The sequence below is a fragment of the Convolutriloba macropyga genome, chromosome 6 (genome assembly GCF_964194025.1).
Source record: "Convolutriloba macropyga chromosome 6, txConMacr16.3, whole genome shotgun sequence".
NCBI classification, from domain to species: Eukaryota; Metazoa; Xenacoelomorpha; order Acoela; family Convolutidae; genus Convolutriloba; species Convolutriloba macropyga.
Genome location: NC_134473.1, coordinates 65,186,139 through 65,208,338, shown reverse-complemented (window position 1 = coordinate 65,208,338; position 22,200 = coordinate 65,186,139). Strand labels below are relative to the sequence as shown.

Below are 22,200 nucleotides of genomic sequence, written 5' to 3'. Positions count from 1 at the left end.
CCGCCCATACCAAAGGAAACTTTAAATCAATTAACCAAAATTCCTAAAAATAGCCTTTTTTTGGAATATGGTGACGAATTTTTTTAGCATACTCCCCCTTTTATGTTTTTGGAAAATGAGAATTGAAGACTGTGGAATATATTGACGAAATTAGCCTAATAGAGCTTTTTGTTCAAAAATTGATCCAAAATGAATACATTTATACGAATAATCGTTTTTAATCGAACGTTGACTTCAACTGTCGCAATTTTGCCCCGAAATTCTCAAGACCAAATCTTGTGACATCATATTTGTTCATATCCTCAATAAACATTTGCTTTCATTGAGAATCGAAACTGTGTTCAAGAATTACGAAACTCACTTTTATCACAAAACATGGGGCTCAATAAACTCAATTGGTACCTTATTATCTTGGTTAGTAGTTTTGGTAAATATTTGCTCAATTGAACAAATATTTTCAGTTATTGCTGTCATATTTCACCACGCAGAACTTTCAAATATTTCGTGAGTTTTTGGGCACAATTTATCTCTGTCATCTTAACTAGTTCGCTTTAGTTCATTCTATTCATTGACAAAATTGAAGCTCCTAGATAGAAGTTGATTAAAACTATCAAATCTAAATTTAGTTTTAGGCGATTATTTCTAGTTGCAAAAGATGAATTCAAAAATGCTAGTCGCAATTTTTGTTGGCATTGTGCTCTGTTTTGATTTTGGGGCTGCCCACCTGTTTGGGGGGTACGTGAAAAGCACAGACCCTGATTTGGTGCGAGAAGTGAAAAATTACAAGCGACCCTGGGAGGAATACCACCCGTCTGAAAACAAGGAAACAGGTTGGGAAAATATATCTAATATAAAGTTATTCTATAAAACTTTAAAACACAAATAAAATAAGGAAATACTCTAGTCTTATACTAATATATTATTTGCAAAATTTACAAATTCCTGTATAAATATTGGTATATTAATGCATTAATTTTGCAAAAATTTGTAAATTTTTTGCAAAATTTTACAAACTTATCCTGATACATTGCAAATTTTTTGCAAACTATTTCAAGTATTTGCAAATTTTTTACAATTGAAATAGGTACTTTGCAAATCTTTTTATAAATTTGGGTAATATATTGCAAACGGAAGAAAACAAACCTCTCAATCTAGTGTAAAAAGCTAAGAAATGAAATTTTAAATTAAATTGAGGGATGGAATTATGTATAAAACGTAATACAACTGAATTATAAAGCAGTGTAAAGCAGCACTATAAAAGGAAAATGACAAACTCATGAACTTTTGCTCGCAACTTAACAAATGATAATTAAAATGTTAAATTGTTGATAGATTCAAGTAAAATATTCGACCATTTTGAGAGTTTCGATACTTGCACGTCGTGGCCGAGAATCGCATTTAGACCGCTATTTGTAAAAAGTGAGATTATCCTAGCTCTGAATTAGTAAGGATTTAAATCTTGCAATTATACTAATATTACTAATATCGATCACCAATATTAACTTGGCTTTAGGTCTGTTACCATACTTCACTTTGAAGATTTTTGAGAACTTTATCCTAGAAAATCTGATAGGATGCTCCAAAAAATTATTTCTTTTGACTTAAATATTCTACCTGAACGTTTAGAATACAGAATATACTATGATACCATAAAGCTACGTACAGCGCGATTTCTGTAAGTGCTTTAAATGTTACTTTCGCTCAAACATTTGATTCTAAGGAGTGAAGAGAGGCGTAAAATTTTAAAGTTTAAAAAGGAATTTCATTTTCTCCAGACAGAAATCAAGACAGAAAACAAAACTGACTCAGCTTAAAATCAAGACAGCAGATTGAAGATGGTACACAGAGTTTGCATACAAATTACAGCACAAATGAAACAGGCTCCTGGGTCTCTAGCAAAGGAATTGTTTTAGTTGTTTGGAGAAATAGAACGAAACTTCCTGACAGCATTTTGAGTTTGCCCAGGCAACCACTTATCTTGTGGTGTACAAAATATCAGATGAATGGAGACTGCTTATTAGATGATGAAACAAGCTGAATGGCCTAGTTCGCTTGGAATCTTTTAAAAATTACGACGAATTGCGTTTTCAAAAACCGTATTTTTTGACAAGATGATGTCTCTGTGCATAAAGCATAGATTGTCATCTTATGGCATATTATTGGCATTGATATATTATGGACAATTATAAAGCAAGAAATACGAATACCGAGAGTTCTTTAGGCAAATTTGAGAGAAAAATTGATGAAAACTTGACTCCAATGTCCAAACAAAATTGTGTGAAAACTTCATAAACTGCTTACCATATATTGGAAAGCGCACCGTCCAGTTACGGGAGAACTGATTTGAAATCAAAAAGTTTTATTATTTGATGTTTGTGCCACTTTATTCTCCCGCTGTACGTAGTTTTTTGGTAATATAGTGTAGCTTGTTACGTTTTCTTACTTGTAACTAGCAAAAAGTCTTCTTTTAGTAAACACAAAGTTGTTTGTTCAACAAAATTGTATTTTACATAAGCAAATTAGAATGCAATATTTATCTTCACAAGATATTTAGTATAGAAGTAATTAACTTGATAAGAGCATTTTGAGAGAAAGACTCTGAATTTTAAACAGATTGCTAATAGACTGTAGCATTTTTTTATTGGTATGCGTCTCTGCTTAAATGCTTAAAGTTCAATTCCGTGACGGGCTTCGGAAAAACTACATTTCATTAAGTAAAGGAATTTTTATTTCAGTCATTACTGAATAACTATTTCTATTTTGATTGAAAATTATTATAATTACAAGAAGACAAAATATATTTTTGGTGAAAGTGATTGTTAGAGTAACCGACGCAATAATAATTTGAGTTTTCTAAAAATTGTTGAAAAGCACTCAAACGAATCGGGCGTTTAATATCTACAACTGTAACCTTTCATATAAATTCTTTGTCTTTTTTGTTTTGAACAATTGCTTGATAGCGGATAAATGTGTTGCCGAATTTAACTTGAGACGTTTGCCCGGTTTTATCATCTGACAATTTAATTTACGCTACAAATCACTTTTTCACAATATTTTACAATATTTTCAAAAATAATTCCTGATAATTGGAGGGGAAAGAGATCAAAGATGATTTTGTCGCAATTAAAAAAAAATTTTAATTGATCTGATGGGCGTTTGATTTTAACGGTTGATTGTGTCCTATTTGCTCTTCGATAAATTTCGATAAGAAATCCTTACCTACACACTGTGCAACAACCTTATAAGACTTCCAAAGTTTAAAGCATAAAGACGGGACTGGAGACAAACTGTTATAATTTTTTCAAGCATTCTTTGCAATTCAATAAGAGCGATTAAGCGTTGTGTCGACGAGGGAGGTTATATCCATTTTTTCCTGCTTTTTGATGATATAGGAAACAAGTCTTTAGGAAATGACAAGTCTTTAGGTTCTACAAAGAACATACAGAGACACTAGTGGTTCTTCTTGTCATAAATGCTTTGATGGCAAAACTTTCGTGACTGAGATTAATTCACCAAAAATATCTGGCAGTCATCGAGAACCACTCAGTGTTTCGAGATAGAAGACAAAAAATTAAGCTGACTTTAGCAGAGTTGCATAAAATTGCTTAATACTTTGGAAGTTTCATTGGTCCAAATTTCTATAATAACCGTTTTTTGGACAATGAATCTTGAAAGACAATCTTGTGATCTCCAACATGAGAATCGACTTCCTTCTGAATCAAAGTTTTCTGTAATTGGTGGATACGAAAATTAACAGAATTTGTATTGACTTTAGGTATGCGCTCGACCGCGAAATTAGGGTCGATATGTCGTCCTCCCACTAACTTTTGGGTTTTTTTTTTCATAAAGTCTAGATCTCGACTAAGGTACATGGATAGTTGATGAGGAGAAGCTAGAGCAGCATCTCAATGGCGACTAATGTTCAAGGCTAGAGTATTAAAGATATTAAACCAATTTGCATTTTTTAAAAATTTTAAAAAGACCCAAAAGAATATGCTGCATAATGTCCAATTCTCCAAATTGTTGCCTAAATGAGAAACTAAGTTGTTGAAAAATTATCTAGATGGCGATAACAATCTGGTCCAGTCTTCGGATTCTTTGCCTACGGAGTGGGACTGGAGGAACATCAAGGGACAGAGTTACCTCAGTGTCATCAGGAACCAACACATTCCACAGTACTGTGGCTCATGCTGGGCTCACGGATCTACCAGTGCGATTGCTGACAGGTGTGTAAAAGTGTGCGTGAGTGTTTCTGTGTGTGTGTGTGTGTGTGTGTGTGTGTGTGTGTGTGTGTGTGCTTTATGTTTTCCGGCGCTTCAGAATTTTGGGCATTTCTAGACTATCACTGTGTGTTAACAGTTGTTTGATTTTATGTTTGCAGGTTCATAATTCAGGAGAGTAAAAAGACAGGAGTAGTGGACCCTGGATTCCTCCTATCTGTTCAAAATGTTCTGGCATGTGGTGATGCAGGTACCTGTCACGGGGGAGAGGACATACCTGTCTACAGGTCAGAAAAGTCCAACCAGAATAGCATTACGTGGAAAATGTCCGAAAAATCGAGCTTAGAAATACTCGATTTTTTTACATCCTGTTTTAATATTAGAGTTGAAAGCGAGCGTGAAAACTAGTTACACTAAGCAAACTTAGTTCAATTTTTCTTAAAATTACACCTTGCCTACGGATAAATTACCGAAATGAAAGAAAGCCTAATTAGTGATTATTTTCAGAAAATTCGAAACTCATAATTTCTTAAGGAATCTTATGTCATTTAGTCAATGCAAGGGTATTTAGTCACTTTCGATCTAGAAGGGCAGTGTCTTCTCATTATCTCACCCCCCCCCCCCCAACGAAAACAAAGATCCCATTATGGCATATATGCAATACGAGCGTGAGATTAAGCGGGTGTATACGTTAATTGACCACAATGTAGGGTGTGCTACAATGGGAAAGACTCGAAAGATAATTCCTGCAACGAACTTGCACGAACTTGCGTTATGAAACTTCGATCTATTTAATTAGACCAAATAACCATTTTTTCTTCATGTTGACTTTTTTGAACAAACTACCGTGTTTTTGCGATGATTTTGAATGAAAAAACAACGAAATAATTATACGGGTTTAAAAATATGAAATATAAATGTGTATATTCTACTTGGGCAAAGAATATAGTTGACCCAAAGTTGTTCGACTTCTGATTTGTTTTAGCTACATGCATACTCATGGAATCCCACACGAGACATGCAACAACTACCAGGCCATTGACCAGAACTGCACCGACTTCAACAAGGTCAGTCAAGTTCAAGATTAAAATTCTTCGCAGAAAAAAAACGTTCTCCCGACCCAAAAAATGGTACATCTTGTCAAAAAACATGAATAGTCTTGACTTTCTTTACAAAATCTGTGATAGCTTAAATAAATCTCGTTAAGCTATATTTTCATGACAAGATTTGATAAGATCTTGGTTAAAAAAAGCCCATATTCTCAAAAAGACATGCATGCAATGATTTTGCATCCTTGTACATATCTTGACGATTTCTTACCAAGAACTTTACCATGATCGAGATATTTCATGTTTGATTTCACTGTCAACTGTCTCATCAATTTCTTGACATGCAGGTTTTGGATTTTCAATACGTCACTAAACACCACACTAAAAACTCAACCAAAATTCAATATACGATGCTTGTCGATTTTCGTCTTGTTTCGTAACATAAGCAATGACGACCGAAGACTCAGCTTAATCATTTTTAGAATTTACCTGTCCCAATGAAGGCCACTTGAAATAACTCTAGAAAGATATTGGTAAGAAATGGTCAAAATGCGTAGAAACTTGCAAGATCTTTGCTCAGTTCTCGGGAAATTAATAATTTACCAAGATCTTATCAAGACGTATCAATATATTTATCATGACCCTAGTCGATTCAGGATTTTTATATTGCAAGATTTTCTTGCAAGATCTTGCAAGATTAACAATAGTTTGCTAGATTTTCTTGCAAGATTAACATCCTCTTGAAAGATCATCTTGCAAGATTGACAGTATTTTGCAAGATTTTCTTGCCAGATTTTAACATCCTCTTCCAAGATCTTGCCAGATTAACATCCTAGATACTTCATGTTTCACGTTTCATTTTAAAGGGGTATTGCTATATTCTGCTTGTTTGAAGTGTGGTACTTGTTGGGGTTTCGGGGAGTGTTACCCTGAGAGTAACTACACCCTGTACAAAGTGGGAGACTATGGAAGCATCTCAGGCAGAGACAAAATGATGAGTGAGATATACAACAATGGACCCATCTCATGTTGTATCCACGCCACTACTCAATTGGAGGACTTCGAAGGTGAGCGCTTGAGGTCCCAGGAGCAAAGTTGAACAAACTCTCCCCCCCCCCCCCCCAAAAAAAAATGCCAAAAAAATTTCAAATGAATAGTCAATGCATGAAAGGAAAATTATGGTCGATAGGTTGATAGGTAGCTAAGAAGCCCGAAAATCTAATGATTTGCAGTCCTCGATTACTTTGTGAAGACCCTACTTCTTTCCGACGACACCACCTCTCCCCCTCCCATCTTTTTACCATACAGCTGTAAGAAAGAACGAGTCCATCCTATTTTATGAGTTCTCACAAAAACTTCTGATAATAGAGAAAGCTTTGAGAATAGAGAGTTAAATTTGAACCCTCACCTGATAACTGGCCGGGGTCCCATTAGAAGGCAACCTCTGATCACTCCATCTTCACGCGCTCCGTGGAAGGTGGGGGTGGACATTGCGCTCAAAATAGAAGTTCTGAATCTGCGTCGGGTGCACGAAAGTCTGACCGATGGCCAGAAGAAAGTCTGTTCAGGCGTAACATTGGTCATGAGTGGTTCTGTTCAAACGTTGTTTTAGCGCGGGATCTCAGACTAACTAGCACTTCATTTTAAAAATCAGAATATTTTGCGTCTTGCCCAGCTAAAGACTTGGAATATCTTAAAACTATCGAATCAATGGAGACAGAGGAAAACTTAACTTGTCTTAAGATCTTGATATTTAAAGACCTAAGAGATTTGCTTTCAACAAATTATTCGCAGCAAACAAATCACGCCTCTTCATCAGATCTTTTCAGCGTAATTACTTTAGAGTTTTCGACCTCCGTTCCGTGTTTCAGCTCTTTTCTGCGCTTGTTTAGATTTTCTCTCATTTTTCATTTTTTGAAACACAAAACTTGTTTCAGGCGGATACGTGTACACCGAATACTCCCCCTACTGGCGCACATTTTGCAACCACGAGATCTCAGTAGTCGGGTGGGGTGTGGACGACACGGTGGGAGAATTCTGGGTTGTGAGGAACAGCTGGGGGGCATACTGGGGTGAGAAGGGATGGTTCCGACTGCCCACTAGCCAGGCATTCCCCAACGACCCCTCTAAGAGTGGAAACGACTACAATTTGGTGGTGGAGAGCCAGTGTGGCTATGCTGACCCCAAAATCACATATTAGATGTCATCGATGAAGAGGAAATTTGTCTACCTATTTAGAGAACTCACAGCACAAATATGGGTCTTTTCCATTACACTCCCTAGCTTAGAGATCATGCAACATAATGACGTTTAACTCACCCCCCCCCCCCCCCCCAATACTGTAAATATATACCGTTATAGGGTGTATCCCATTATAGCCCCCCCCCCCATGAAAATATAGCCCCCCCCCATTATGGTATAATTAGGCTATAGGTTATCTGACCACTAAGCTGGGGGGGGGGGGGGGGGTGGGTTATAATTGGAAAGACCGCAAAAATATCAAATTTCGGAGCTGTTTCCTTTCCCCATGCGGACAATATTTTTTTTTCAAATCCTGAGTGAACAAATTAATTCTATTTTAGTGCTAATAAGATAGTTAATTAGATCTAGATATTAGAATTAGTCCGTATCACTAAGGTGTGATCCTGTCAATAATATTTTTTTTAAATATTCCACCGAAGTGGGAGTGGGGGGGGGGGGGGTAAACAGTTCTTAAATTTCATTTATACTATTTTCATATATATCCTTATACTTTATCTTATAACTTTTAGATAGTTCAACAAATTAGCCATTAAACTAAATTTTAAATTCGAAAAATATGTTTCTTACTCACGTCAGTTGATTCAGCTTGTTTTGAGGGAAAATCGGAAAAAGGGAAAATTTTAAGAACTAAGAACTACCGCTAACAGTTTCAATTTGAACATTTGAAACTCTTTTATGCTGTCGTTCTGCTTCTAGAGCTTGGACTCTGTTTTCCAAATTTTTAATTACAAATTCAATATGTCCGATCTTTCAATTTCTGATCACAGCTTAGCTGGTGCATGTTATTTGCACCCTCCCACTCCTCCCACATATCACGTGCAATACAGAACGAGTTGACAAATGGCACCTACTCTGCCCCTTAAGGGCTTATACCGTAATTGGGGGGGGGGGACAAATGGAAAAGATTCAGTATGTCTTAGTCTTGGTTTTGATTAACAAACACGTTCTTATTTAATACGCTTAAATTACTGCATTTGAAAAGTTGTTGTGGCGGAGAGTGAAAGTTATGTGTTTATGCATATCACTTGCTCTTTGCAACTCTATTCTGTATTGATTTTCAAAGTTACAGTAAAAACAATCTTAGCCTCAACTAAAATCAAAACAAAAAGAATTGACATCGGCTTTTTTTCAAAAAACTGATTGTTTCATTCCAACTTACCAACTACCCGTTTTGGTAGCCACCAACCGCTACTCAAATGGTTAATTTATAGGCGCTATCCATTTTAAGAAAATAGTTTTTTAGTGTTTATCTGCAAAACCAAAAATCAAAAGAAGAAAATGAGCTGCATTTTTTAAGTAGAGTGAGAAAAAGTGTAATGTTTTCGCGAGGCGAAAAAAATCTTTTGTTTAGATGGGGTTCCTTCAAAACTGTCTCTTACTTCTGACTATAAAAAATTTTTTGGCACAAGTGTTTTTTTCACTCATCCCAATAAATAAGTGTACGCTTACGAATTGTTTTTTTTTGTTTCAAACTTTTATTAAACTTTTTATGCAATTGTTGTGATATTTTTTGTTGCTAGTCGCAGAATCTTTGAGGCATTTTTGTTCATAGGCAAAATGAATTCGAAAATTTTTTCATAACCAAGTGCAATAAACTAAATAAGCTAGTTCGGCCTCTTTTGGTCTCTGTTTCGAAATTCTGCATAATTTTCTTGCTTTTTGTGCTTATCAGAAATTTGTTTCTGATTTTATCTCGACAAGCTTTTATCTGCAAAAGATTGATGTGATTCAGTTTTGTAAGAAATTAATGTACTCTATTATCGGTTTGTTTTTAATGCAATATACGAACTCATCTCATAATTTTAGACTTATGGTTTTACATGAATTATAGATCATATTTATATAATGGCCCGCAAAAACCAAAATAAAGTAAAAGCATGTGCTAAATTGCTCCTTTTTGTCGGATAAATATTAGATAGAGTCTTGTTTTACTTATATATTGTTCTAATACAAAATTTAAGGAACGAAGCCAACTGTTATGGACTATTAATATATCTGAAACAAAACCCAGAAATATTAGTGCTGTGCCAGTCAAACACATACACATCTGTTTTGATGTCTTTATAGTTTTCATTAGGCTTTAGGTAGTGTTTTCTTTAGGCGAAGGTAGTGTTGATTTAACTCCAATCGACGTATTGTTTTCAATATTTAAAAGCTTTCCGTTTAAAGACAAAGAACAGCGTTTATAAAGGTTTAACTCTGTTTTTTAAACAGCTTTAATGGATTTTCAAAGATTTTATTATACAGACTTTTGATTCAGCCTCCTCTCAAATTTTCTTTCGACGCTTGAAATTATAAAATCTTTCAGTGCTACCAAATTATTCCCTAAAAATATCAAGCCATACGGAAGAGGTTATTGTACAGACCTTTGCGAAGCTCAAACTGTTGTCAAGTTTCTCTGAAATGCAAATATATTGTGCAATGTTTTTGTAAACAGCGCTCACTCTGTTTAGAGCACACTCCCAATTTTGACCGGTGCGTGGCCCAGCCTTTTTTCAAGTAAATATCTAAAATCCTTGCAAGTTGTTTAATGTACAGTTTCATCGTTTACAGTTCAAATTAGGTCTTAAATAGATAACAGGTCTCGTTAATGTAAGGACAAAAAGGTTTTATAATATTTTTAGAACTGCTTTTAATTTTGTTTTTCAGAAAGCAAAATCAGAGTAAAAAAATTGGTTACTAAATATAGTTCCCCATATGGACCGACGAAGTCCAGATTTTCTGTTCTGATCAGAAATTTCTGAACAAATGTCCCCATTTTTGAACAATCGTTGTCTTGAATTTTCTCTTGTTTATGACCAGACTATGTCGAAACTTTTAAGTATAATCAGATCAAGCCAGAGCGAATTGAACTCTGATCACAATATCCTGCGATCACTCTTAGGACTATTCTGCGTCCTTTATCAGGCTTGTCATCAACTTTTTGGATCCATTCTTGGTGAGTCTGTTAAGGCGCTTACCAAACCAATATCATTTCTCTCGAACATTTCACATGTCTTTAAGGCGCAATCTGAAAAAATGACACTCTAAATATTGCCAAAAAATTTGAGAATTTAATAACAAAAGTTTCATAATTTCATTTCACTTGCTTTACTTTTACTCTACATTAACGATACAAAAGGATAATAACATTGTAATTCACTTTAAAATAGCTATATATTGTTTTAAAATAGCGTTATATGATTAGAGCATTGTGTTGGAGCTGAGCTTGCTAAGCTTGTGTAGGCGGGAAAATAGAAACAAAACACTTTCTTTTGTCCTAGACATTTAATAGTAATAGTTATAGTTCTAGTTCTAGCTACAGTTTGTCACGTGAGAAAAAAGAGAAAAGGGGAAAATAACAAAAAGCAACACACAGAACTCAACGTAGCAGCCGCAGAAAACGGCTTAGAGTATAACTCAGCAAAATATTGCAAAACAAACTGTCTTGAGCAGTAAATAACGTGTTACTGTGTCTTGAACTAGAAATATTCCTGAGCAGTAAATTGTTACTGTGTCTTGTATTCAAAATATTATTCTTGAGCAGTAAATTCGGTTACTGTGTCTTGCATCAACAAATTATTGGAGCTGAAATTCAACTGTTACAACCCCAACTTCTGGTATTCTCAACTTGTGTTTACAAACAGCAAAAGCCAGCTTAGGTTTAAATTTAAATATTTTTGCACAATTAGGTATTAGACATATGTCTTTGTCTTCGATTTGTTTTTTCTATCGGATTGAACTGGTATACATAAAGAGATCCCGTATTGTGTGATCTGTAGCAATCCAGTTCAAATTGATAGTTGAAAAAACTAAGATTAGCGAATAATTACGAACTAAAATAGTTAATGCAACGGTAAGTACAGCAGAGCGGATATACAGTTACAAAAGCGAACTGCATAAACGAAGTATCCGGACAGATTTTGTAACCACTCAGAACGAACTGGGCGGTGTAAAACTTTCTTTGTGAAACACAAGGAGAGCAGCTGTTACATTTGGTCCGCCAACCCGGACAGTGGAATAAACTGCTGTCCAACCCAACAGTCGAAGTGACGAAGTCATCGACGAACGAGAACAAAACTCAACGAGCATTTCAACAACGCAAAGCCAATTAGGCAAAGCAGATAGGAACTTTGAAAAACATAACTCAATTAAAGCAAACAAACAAAGGAGCTGTAGAGATTCAAGCTGCAGTCCCGAAGTACACAAGAAGTGACTCCGTCACAGAGTCAAAGCATTTTGGATCGTCAGATCAACAACTTGCGAAACAACTGGATTGAGAAACAGGAAGAAGGTTTTGAGCTCATTAAGAATCAAGATCGACCAAGCAAGCTCAAGACTCTTTATCAGCAGATACTGCAATTGGACGACAGCGTTCAAAAACTCGTGAATAAGAAAGCTGAGACTCTCCGAGACCCAAATATTTCTTTAAAACGCAAACTTGAGACAGAAAAATTCTTTCAATATTTGAACGCAGAGTGGTTACCGTATATCCACGGAGAGACAAACATGTCAAGCCAGCAAAGTCAGTCAACTCTTCATGCCAATGGAGAGCAACCGCCTGCGAATAATGTGCATCAGATAGAACAAAAGGTTGGAATTCCAGAGTTTAACCAAAACCATGATAGCACAAGCTATGCAACGACGAATACGGTTGCACGAATCGTGCAGACAATCAGTCAGGATACAGAAAACGTTTCGGAAACATCTTCAGTGAAACGTCGGGTTGAAGAACGAAAAAAGGAATTTGCAATTGAATTTGAAAGAAAGTTGCAAATTGAACGAGCCCAGTTTGATCGAAAGAGGATGGAGCTAGAAATGCAAATGAAAGAACTAGAGAAGCAGCATCAGCTTCGGCAAAAGGAGCGAGACCTAGAGCGCCAATTGCAAAGAACAGCATTGGAGAAAGATGACTTACGTTCTCAATCGACTAAGGCAAGTGACAAGTCACCTTTCAATTGGACCCCAAAATGGAGAGATGTCTCGGAGTGGGCGAATTCGATGAACGACACGCAAACACCAATTCGACCAAGAGCTCGCTTCAACGTCAGCCCTGAACGAAACAAGCATAGGCATTACCCATGGTACCCAAACTCTCGTGAACGCTCAGTAAGTGCTGAAGAGCGGGATATATCGCCGACAGCTGGAGGGCACTACAACACTGGACATTCAAGCGGTAGTATACCAAAATTGAGGTTGAAAAATTTTGACGGAAACCCGCTGGAGTGGCCTGAGTGGTCTAGCATGTTCATAGCAACAGTAGATAAACGCACGATTCCCGACTCAGAAAAAATGAACCATTTGAAGACTCTAATAACAGGCAAAGCAAAATCTGCAACCTCGTGAATGGGCTATTCTGGACAGTTTTATAGTGCTGCCTGGAACATTTTAGATAGAACATTTGGAAGACCGCATGTAACTATAGATGCGCAGCTCGAGAGCCTACGAAAAGCTAATCAAGTGAAACCTCATAATTCAACCAGCCTGATTAATTTTTCTGTTATTGTATCTAACTTCGTGAACGTACTTAAAGAGTACAAACATATTGGTGATTTGCGATCAAGTTCGACATTGTACATGGCGGTTGATAAGCTACCACAGGTTCTTAAAGAAAAATGGTGGTTCTACGTCGATGACAAAGACGAGGACTGGCCTGATCTAATCATGTTTGAAAAATGGCTATCACGAATGGCATTCGTGCATGAAGGGTTTTCAGCGTTTAAAGGGAACGCAAAGAAGAAGACAGACGCAACAAAAATAGAGAAAAACAATTCTCGAAGACATCGAACTTCAGTGCAAGTTCAAACCTGCAAGAAACCAAGCAAACGCAAAGCGATCAGTGTCCATTAGCCGATGGCACTCATAAAATTTGGAACTGTCCGTCATTCAAAAACATGAGTGTGAATGATCGATACGTGGAAGTGAGGAAAGAACGCTTATGTTATGGATGTCTGGGGAAAGGGCATGCAATCAAAGATTGTAAAGTCCGCCCGTGCGGTATAAATGGATTTACCAAAAGGCACAACAGACTGCTACACTAAGAAAACCAAATGGACGAGGGTAGTCACGCAGTTAACGTTAGCGCAGCAACAATCAACCAGAGTAACCAAGTTACTAGTTTTCTTCAAATAGTTCCGGTATCGGTTCAGAGTGTTGGTAACAGGTTGACGACCTACGCTTTCCTCGATAGTGGTTCAACAGTATCTTTCATCGATCAAAGTGTTAAGGATCAACTACAAGCCAAAGGCACGGACGTTACCTTAAACATAGCTGGCATACATGGGACGCAAGATTTGAGGACAGAGAAGGTTCCTATCACAATAAAAGGACTACATTCAAAGGTGCATTCGATTGAAGCTTTTGCACACCCATCAATCTCGTTGGGAAACACAACATAAGACAACAAGGAACTGAAGAACAAATTCAGACACCTGAATGTTCTCACTAACAGAACATTCAACCTGATGGAATAGGCATCATACTTGGACAAGATGCCTACGAAATTCAACGTCCATTGGACTATAAGATTGGAACACGAAGTGAGCCTTTCGCCGTCTTAACAGAATTAGGATTGGTAGTCAGTGGTCCCATGACAGGCAAGAAAAGTCAAAATGTTTGTCATTTTGCCTTCACAGAAGATGTGAAAGTGGCAGAAAAAATCCAATCTTGGTGGGACATAGAAACCTATGCTTGCAAAATAAATGTTGTAAGTCAATCAAAGAAAGAGCAGCAAGCTCAGAAAATTCTAGAGAGCACGACAAAGTTTACAGGCGAGCGGTACGAAGTGGGCATGCTCTGGAGTGAACCAGAACCCAATCTCCCAAACAACTACGGCTCAGCCATTGGTCAGCTCTACTCACTGGAACGAAGGTTCCAACGAGACCCAAATTTAAAAGAATTGTATCAACAGTCAATTGATACAGATGTTGAAAAGGGGTTTGTGAAGATCCTTGGTATATGGGAAGTCAAAGGCACTTTCGGAAAAGAATGGTATTTTCCACACCATCCAGTACTAAACCCCAATAAACCGGGTAAAGTTCGCCGTGTTTGCAACGCTGCAGAAAAATACAAGGATGTATGCCTAAATGACAAGCTGTTAGCCGGACCCGATCTACTACCCGGTTTGATCGGAACAATATTCAGATTTCGAGAAGGACCAATTGCCCTAACCGCAGATATTGAATCAATGTTTCTGCAAGTGCTAGTTGCTGAACGGGATAAAAGCTGCTTGAGATTCCTGTGGCGACCAACAGTGAACAAACCTGTGCAAATTTACGAGTATCAACGTCATGTTTTCGGAGCAAAGAGTTCACCAACATGTGCCAACTACGCTCTGAAGCGAGTAGCGATCGATAACGAAGACGAGTTCCCAATTGCAGCAAAAACAATCCAAAATAACTTCTACATGGACGATTTCATCAGGTCAGTCGAAACACCTGAAGAAGCAATCAAAGTTTTCAAACAACTGCAACCTCTTCTCTCAAAACATGGATTTGAACTGAAGAAGTGGATCACCAACAGCGACGTGGTAACCAACGCAATCCCAAAGGACTTAAGATCAATCAGCAAAACAAAGCAGATTGAAGTAGAACCCAGCCAGGAAGGGTCATCGGTGCTTGGGCTTCAGTGGACGATTACCGATGATAGTCTACAGGTTTGTAGAGGTACAAGCAAAGAAGTTGAGACCCCAATCACCCAAAGGAAGATCTTATCTCTAGCTTCTTCAGTGTTTGATCCTCTTGGACTGTTTGCACCATTCAGTGTCCATATGAGACGACTCCTGAAGAGCATTTGGACCAAAAATGGACAACATTGGGACAACTCAGTAGAACCTAACGATGAAGAAGAGTTTCTGAAGTGGAAGGCGCAGCTTCCAGAAGTAGCAGAAACCAGCATTGATAGAAGATACTTCAGCACAGCCAAGGACAAATGGGGACTTCATGTGTTTGCCGACGCATCTGAAGACACAATGTGCACTGTGGCATACCTACATTCAAAGCCCAAATAATACTCAGCAGACATAGCATTTGTAATCGGAAGGTGCCGAGTCGCACCAATGCGACACCTTTCCATACCACGCTTGGAACTACAAGCAGCAGTGATGGCGGTGAGACTTAATGAACAGATAGTGAAGGAACACTAATCGAAGATTCAGAGTTGCAACTTTTGGTCAGACTCAACTACTGTTCTGCAATGGATTCATAGCTCCCACCGTAAGCAACAGGTGTTTGTTGCAAACAGAGTGGCTGAGATTTTGGACACAACTAATGTTTCACAGTGGAATCATGTGAGTGGTATTAACAATCCAGCTGACATCGGGACACGAGCGATCAATGTTGACGAACGTAAGAGAAGTGAATGGCTCACTGGGTTGGCCTGGTTGAAGCAACGAGAGAACGAATGGCCTGAACAGTTGAATTTTACGTTTGCTTCAGACGAACAAAACGACGAAATGGTGTTCTCAGCAAAGGTTAAAGAGAAGAAGCTGATGGTTTAGTGGGAACGATTCAGCAATTTCAATCGACTTGTAAATACAATGGCATACGTACAGCGCGTATTTAGAAAACACAAACCGGCAACAAAAACACTAAGTGCTGAAGAAAGAGAGGGTCACAAGCAAGCATCTTCAGACTACTGCAGCGAGAACAGTTTGCTGAAGAGATGAAATCTCTCAAGGCTGAAAAGGAAATTCCAAAATACAGCAAAATTTGACCAGCCAGGACTTATTCGTGCCCAGGGCAGAATAGGTAAAAGTCAATTGAACTTCGAAACCAAGCATCCAATACTATTACATTGGAAGCACCATGTAGTTGAATTATTCTTGCAAAATGAACATAAGAATAATCATCACGAAGGTACTGAACATGTCAGAAACATAGTTCAGCAGAAATTCTGGATCCTAGGCATACGAAATGCTTTGAGATCGATCAAAAACAAATGCATTAGATGTCGAAAGGAAGAGCCCAAACAAAGGAACCAGTCATGGCAGATCTACCTGAAGAACGATTAGTCGCATCAACAGTGTTCTCGAATGTCGGCGTAGACTATTTTGGACCATTCACAGTAAAGATTGGTCAAAGAAACAAAAAGCGTTGGTGCTTTCTATTCACATGCCTTACTGTACGTGCGGTACATATAGAGATTGTACCAAAACTAGACACTGATTGTTGTCTGAACGCAATTATGCGATTCATTGCACGAAGAGGCAAACCGGTCAAAATGATTAGCGATAACGGGACAAACTTCGTTGGAGGTGAAAGAGAATTGGCAGAGCATATAGCAGCATGGAACAAGGTGCGAATTGAAGAACATCTGATTCAACAAGGTATCAGATGGAAGTTCAACCCACCTGCAGCACCACACTTTGGAGGAATGTGGGAAAGACTGGTTAGGAGTTGCAAGAAGGCAATGTACGCAGTGCTGGGACATCGATCAGTCACGGAGGATGTTCTTTCAACAACAATGTGTCTTGTTGAGCAGACGTTGAATGCAAGACCCTTGACACCAGTCAGTTCGGATGTAAATGATTTCGAATCTATTACTCCAAACCACTTGCTGCTTGGCAACAAAAATGTTTGTTTACCATACCTACCATGCGCAGAAGAGTTTGTTAATCATAGAAAGCTCTTCCGACAAACACAAGCGTACTCCGATCTCATCTGGGATAGATTCAAAAAAGAGTATCTGCCAACATTGAACAATCGACAAAAATGGAATTGTGAATCAAACAGAATTCTGAACAAAGGTGATCTCGTTTGGTTGGTCGAAGACAGTGATAAACGAGGATATTACAAACTTGGTCGAGTAACAAAAAATATGGAGGGTTCTGACCGAACAATTTGATCAGCAACGATTCAAACAAAAGATGGAGTCTACAAGAGGCCTGTGGTGAAGCTCGCTCCAGTATTATCAATGGACGAAGATGTTTTCACGAAGGAAAACAGGGCCGGTGATTTTGGAGCTGAGCTCGCTAAGCTTGTGTAGGCGGGAAAATAGAAACAAAACACTTTCTTTTGTCCTAGTCATTTAATAGTTATAGTTATGGTTCTAGTTCTAGCTACAGTTTGTCACGTGAGAAAAAAGAGAAAAGGGGAAAATAACAAAAAGCAACACACAGAACTCAACGTAGCAGCCGCAGAAAACGGCTTAAAGTATAACTCAGCAAAATGTTGCAAAACAAATTGTCTTGAGCAGTAAATAACGTGTTACTGTGTCTTGAACTAGAAATACTCCTGAGCAGTAAATTATTACTGTGTCTTGTATTCAAAATATTATTCTTGAGCAGTAAATTCGGTTACTGTGTCTTGCATCAACGAATTATTGGAGCTGAAATTCAACTGTTACAACCCCAACTTCTGGTATTCTCAACTTGTGAGTACAAACAGCAAAAGCCAACTTAGGTTTAAATTTAATTATTTTTGCACAAACAGGTCTTAGACATATATCTTTGTCTTCGATTTGTTTTTTCTATCGAATTGAACTGGTATACATAAAGAGATCCCGTATTGTGTGATCTGTAGCAATCCAGTTCAAATTGATAGTTGAAAAACCTAAGATCAGCGAATAGTTACGAACTAAAATAGATAATGCAACGGTAAGTACAGCAGAGCGGATATACAGTTACAAAAGCGAACTGCATAAACGAAGTATCCGGACAGATTTTGTAACCACTCAGAACGAACTGGGCGGTGTAAAACTTTGTTTGTGAAACACAAGGAGAGCAGCCGTTACACATTGCTCAAGAAATCTAGGACGACAACCCAGTCATCTTTCAAAATGTTCTAGTGACGCAAGATTAGTACATTGTTCATATTTAGGCGTTTTAAATTGTTTAACTAGTTTGACTAAAAGCTTTATTGGCTTGTCACGGATCCTTTTATTCACTTGTTTGTTAGACTGTCCACAGTGACTTTGGTTCGACCCTTGAAATTAAGCGCCCTTGGTGCTACCATACTTTTGTCTAAACATGTCAAGCCAAATTGAATCGGCTTTTGTACAGACCATCGTGAAGCTCAAATTGGCTTGAGGTTTTTCTGAAACACAAACATTGTACAATTTATGTGTAAACAGATCTTAATCTGTTCAGAGCATACTCCCGATTTTGACCAGAGCGTGATTCAGTCTTTTTATAATAAACATTCGAACAATTGAAAGTTATGTAATATGCAGTTTCAATGTTTATTGTTCAATTTAAATCTTAATAAAATAGCACTTCTCGTTAATGCTAGAGAAAAAAATATTATAACTTATTTCTTCTTCTTTTTCAGTAAAAAAGAAAGCGGTGGACTAAATAATTCGTTACTAAATTTAGTTCCCGATATGGTCAGACGAGGTCCAGGTTTTAGGGTCTGATCGGGGTCTAATTAAGCCTTGTCCAGGAGTTTTTTCTTGTTTATGATCAGACTTTGTCAAAACTGCGTCAGATCATGTCATGCGGGACCAAATGAACACTGATCACGGCGTCCTGCGATCACTCTTCAGTCTACTGTGCGTTGATTATTGAACCTGTCACCTAGAATTTAGTTCTTCTTCTGTTGAGACTGTTGTTCTGAATTTAGACGCTCATCAAACTTCATGCATTTCTCTTAATTATTTTATAAATCTGCATGGTACAATTTTTAAAAAAATGTTCTCTATATTCCCAAAAATGTTGTTTTGAAAATATAATAATTGAAACTTTTTACTCCGTTGCTCCTTTTAGTAACCTACAATTGGTCAGCGACATATGATTAAGGAGAATTGTTCAAAGCTAGGCCTTTAATAAGACTAAGGTCATAGTTTGCTATTATGTTTTCAAGACATTTAAAGCTCTCAAAAAACAGAAGGACAATAAGGATTTAATAACAAAAGGATACTAAACATCACTAGGAATAATTCGAGGACGTTCAAACTGATATTTTTGCCAAATGTGTGTGTTTGGTTTTTGTTCCTCATTAAATGGCAATAAAATTATGAATAGTTATTTATGCTTCAATTGAATAGGGACACTTATCTGACGCATTACAATTATCTAGATATCGATATCTAACCAAATTGTGATTCGAGTAATAACCAGTTGTTTGGTTAGTCGTTATCCTGTGTGCAGGCCTTTTACCAGCAGTATGAATATCCGTTATGACCAGAGATCAATGTCCGGTAAATCAATTTTACAGGATTTGACTCAATTTTTGGAAGTTCCCGGGTGAGCTGGTCAAAATATGATCCGACGATTATTGTTCGTGATGTACCCTCCCACGGTTTGTAGTTCTACACCATGAACTGACTTTGTCTGATCGCAGCCACACACTTTCGGATGGTAACATTTTCGGTTCATGGTCGTAAAGCATCGCACAGTTCTTCATTGTCAACACAAAAGGACGCGTTTTGCTTTAGTTTGCGCTATTGCGAGTAAATTCAAGTCATGACCATATGTTTCCGACTGGTTCCTCTAATATTGACCAATTTTTGTCTGAATCAACCGGTTTTTTGATAATTCTCCCATCTGATCCCGGGTTCATCTCATTTAACAATTGAGTAAACTTAATTCACAAATGAGAAATAAAAGTAACCACTCCCTGTATGTATCAAAATTTGCTAATAATAACTTCCGTCACTTTAATAAACTTTTCATCGCGTCTCAAAGCCGTAAATTGTAAACTGATGTCAACTTGAAAAAATTTAAATGTAATAGCTTTTAAAATTTAAGAGATTTAAAATTGAACTTCTTTAGTCCCTAGTGATGAGTGAATTTAAAAATTGCAAGAATCTTGCAAGATGACTCAAAACTTTACAAGTTTCTTGCAAGAATCTTGCAAGATTTCAATCCAGGCGGATAAAAATCAGGGCACTATTATTTTAGAAAGCACCTTTGAAGCAAATTACTGTTCACAAAACAGATTACAAATGCAAAATACATGGAAAAATGTTTAGTTGTGACTCAAAATGTAGCAAATATCTTTCAAGTTTTTCAATTCTGGAAATTTTTCGGAGTTTTTTGAAAGCAAAAACTAGTTGAAAACCAAATGAATTGCTTTTTTGCAAGAATTTCGATGAACAAAACTGATTCTATTTGTTTTTTTTCCGAAGTGCGTTTTGAATGTGGATTCTCGTAACAATCTTATAAATTTCTTGCAAGATTTCAAATTTGAATATGATTTGCCAACGAACAACTAGAAACATCTGTTTTTAAACCAAATTGATCTAATAAACAACGAAAACAGCCAACTTTTTTCTCTCATTCTCTAATCAAGAGAATTGCTTATAGAAGAAACCAATAGTCGGATATTTCTTATTACTGACATTATCGGTATTTGAGGATGCTTTTGTAGTCACAAAATTTAATCTGACCATTTTTTGGTCAAATTGTCTTGCTATTGAGTTGTCAGTGAACTTATTTGATGCTTTCAATCGATCGCTAATAGTGTAATGGCCTCAAAAATTTTTCATTCCAAAATTGAGGGCGTGTTTTCAAAGTTTCAGTTTTGTTCATCTTTCTGTCAATTTGTAACTTAAAAAGTCCACCTCAATTTTCTGGTAAATCAGAAATTAATTTTTCTGCTAATCTTATGTGTTAACTGATGTTTTTTAATAAGGACACTACTTTTTTTTCTTTGGCGGCTAGGTCAGGTGCGCTCTGCACTCAATATGGAGCTCACTAATGCTGTTGTCGTCAAAGAAGTTACAAAGACTCATGCAAAAGCTTTCCTTCATTCTTTCTTCAGTACTATGAACTTAACCCTCATTGGCCCCTTTTCTGGTGGATTTAGATGTTAATTTTTATGTTTTTTGTTTATTTCTACAAAGCGATGAACCCCCATACTTGTTTCGGACCCCTTCGTGCAATAATCTTAGCTTTTTGAGTCATATTTTGGCGGCTAGATCAGGTGCGCCTCTTCTGGAGCTCAGTAATGCACACTCTGTAGTCGTCAAAGAAGTTACAAAAGCTCATGCAAAATCTAGCGCACTGCTAAACAAAAAATTGCTGAACAAAAAAATTGCAAGACTTTTTGTAAGTGAATCCAAGAACTTGCAAGACGTCTGGCAAGTGAATCGAAAACTTCGCAAGAACAAGAATATTGGTAACGTTATGCCTTCACTTGGAAGATTGCCTTACAGGATTGTTGCAAGTTTTTTATTCATCGTCTAAGTGTTAGGCATCTCGTCAAATAAGTTTTCGATAATCTTTAACATAATTTGGAATAATGGACCCTTCAAATGGTCAATTGGGACATTTTTTAAACCCTCAACATCGACAATCGGGTTTCGAATACCAAGAGATATCTTGCAAAACGATTTTCCTCATCCCCGTAATTTTGCCTTCTGAAAATAATTTTAATATTTCAAACAGAATTGTTGTACAGGACAACGATTTGATGAAACTTCTAATTGTTCTGACCCCTTTTTTACTGGGGGATGGGAACTAAATAATCAAATTGGTCTTTTTTGTGCAGTCAAATTTGACGGATCGATATATTCATCGTAAAGAGTTCTCAGTGGTATAAATGAAAAGCTCTTTCAATGTAGAATTTGGACTTTAAAAAAACTTTTTCAATTTTTCCGGGTAGCTATTGAGTCTAAAATTTTCGTGAACCTTTCACTATTTGAGTTGCTTCTGTTCTCTTTTTCTGGATTTTTCACGAGAGTTTTGCAAGAAGTGAGTAAATGAGAGTCTAAAAATTTTTATTGGTTAGAGTTTTTTTGATATAAGCGTT

The 22,200-nt window shown here is 37.0% G+C and overlaps 2 protein-coding genes across 2 annotated transcripts in view; both read left to right on the top strand.

Moving 5' to 3' along the window:
• Positions 1-22,200, top strand: part of LOC142341870 (UDP-glucuronic acid decarboxylase 1-like) — a 380,310-nt gene that overhangs the window by 28,554 nt on the left and 329,556 nt on the right. The window lies entirely within an intron of this gene.
• LOC142341138 (cathepsin Z-like) lies at positions 493-7,612 on the top strand. The gene is made up of 6 exons (XM_075392031.1): positions 493-830; positions 4,064-4,226; positions 4,382-4,507; positions 5,206-5,287; positions 6,165-6,336; positions 7,207-7,612. The coding sequence occupies exons 1-6, from the start codon at positions 656-658 to the stop codon at positions 7,467-7,469; spliced, it is 981 nt and encodes a 326-aa protein (XP_075248146.1). The 5' UTR covers positions 493-655; the 3' UTR covers positions 7,470-7,612.

Bases quoted from the DNA above. Each gene is read 5' to 3' on its own strand.
- LOC142341138 (XM_075392031.1), top strand. From the start codon at position 656: ATGAATTCAAAAATGCTAGTCGCAATTTTTGTTGGCATTGTGCTCTGT. The intron at 4,227-4,381 runs GTGTGTAAAAGT...TTATGTTTGCAG, and splicing joins ACCAGTGCGATTGCTGACAG to GTTCATAATTCAGGAGAGTA. The intron at 6,337-7,206 runs GTGAGCGCTTGA...AACTTGTTTCAG, and splicing joins TCAATTGGAGGACTTCGAAG to GCGGATACGTGTACACCGAA.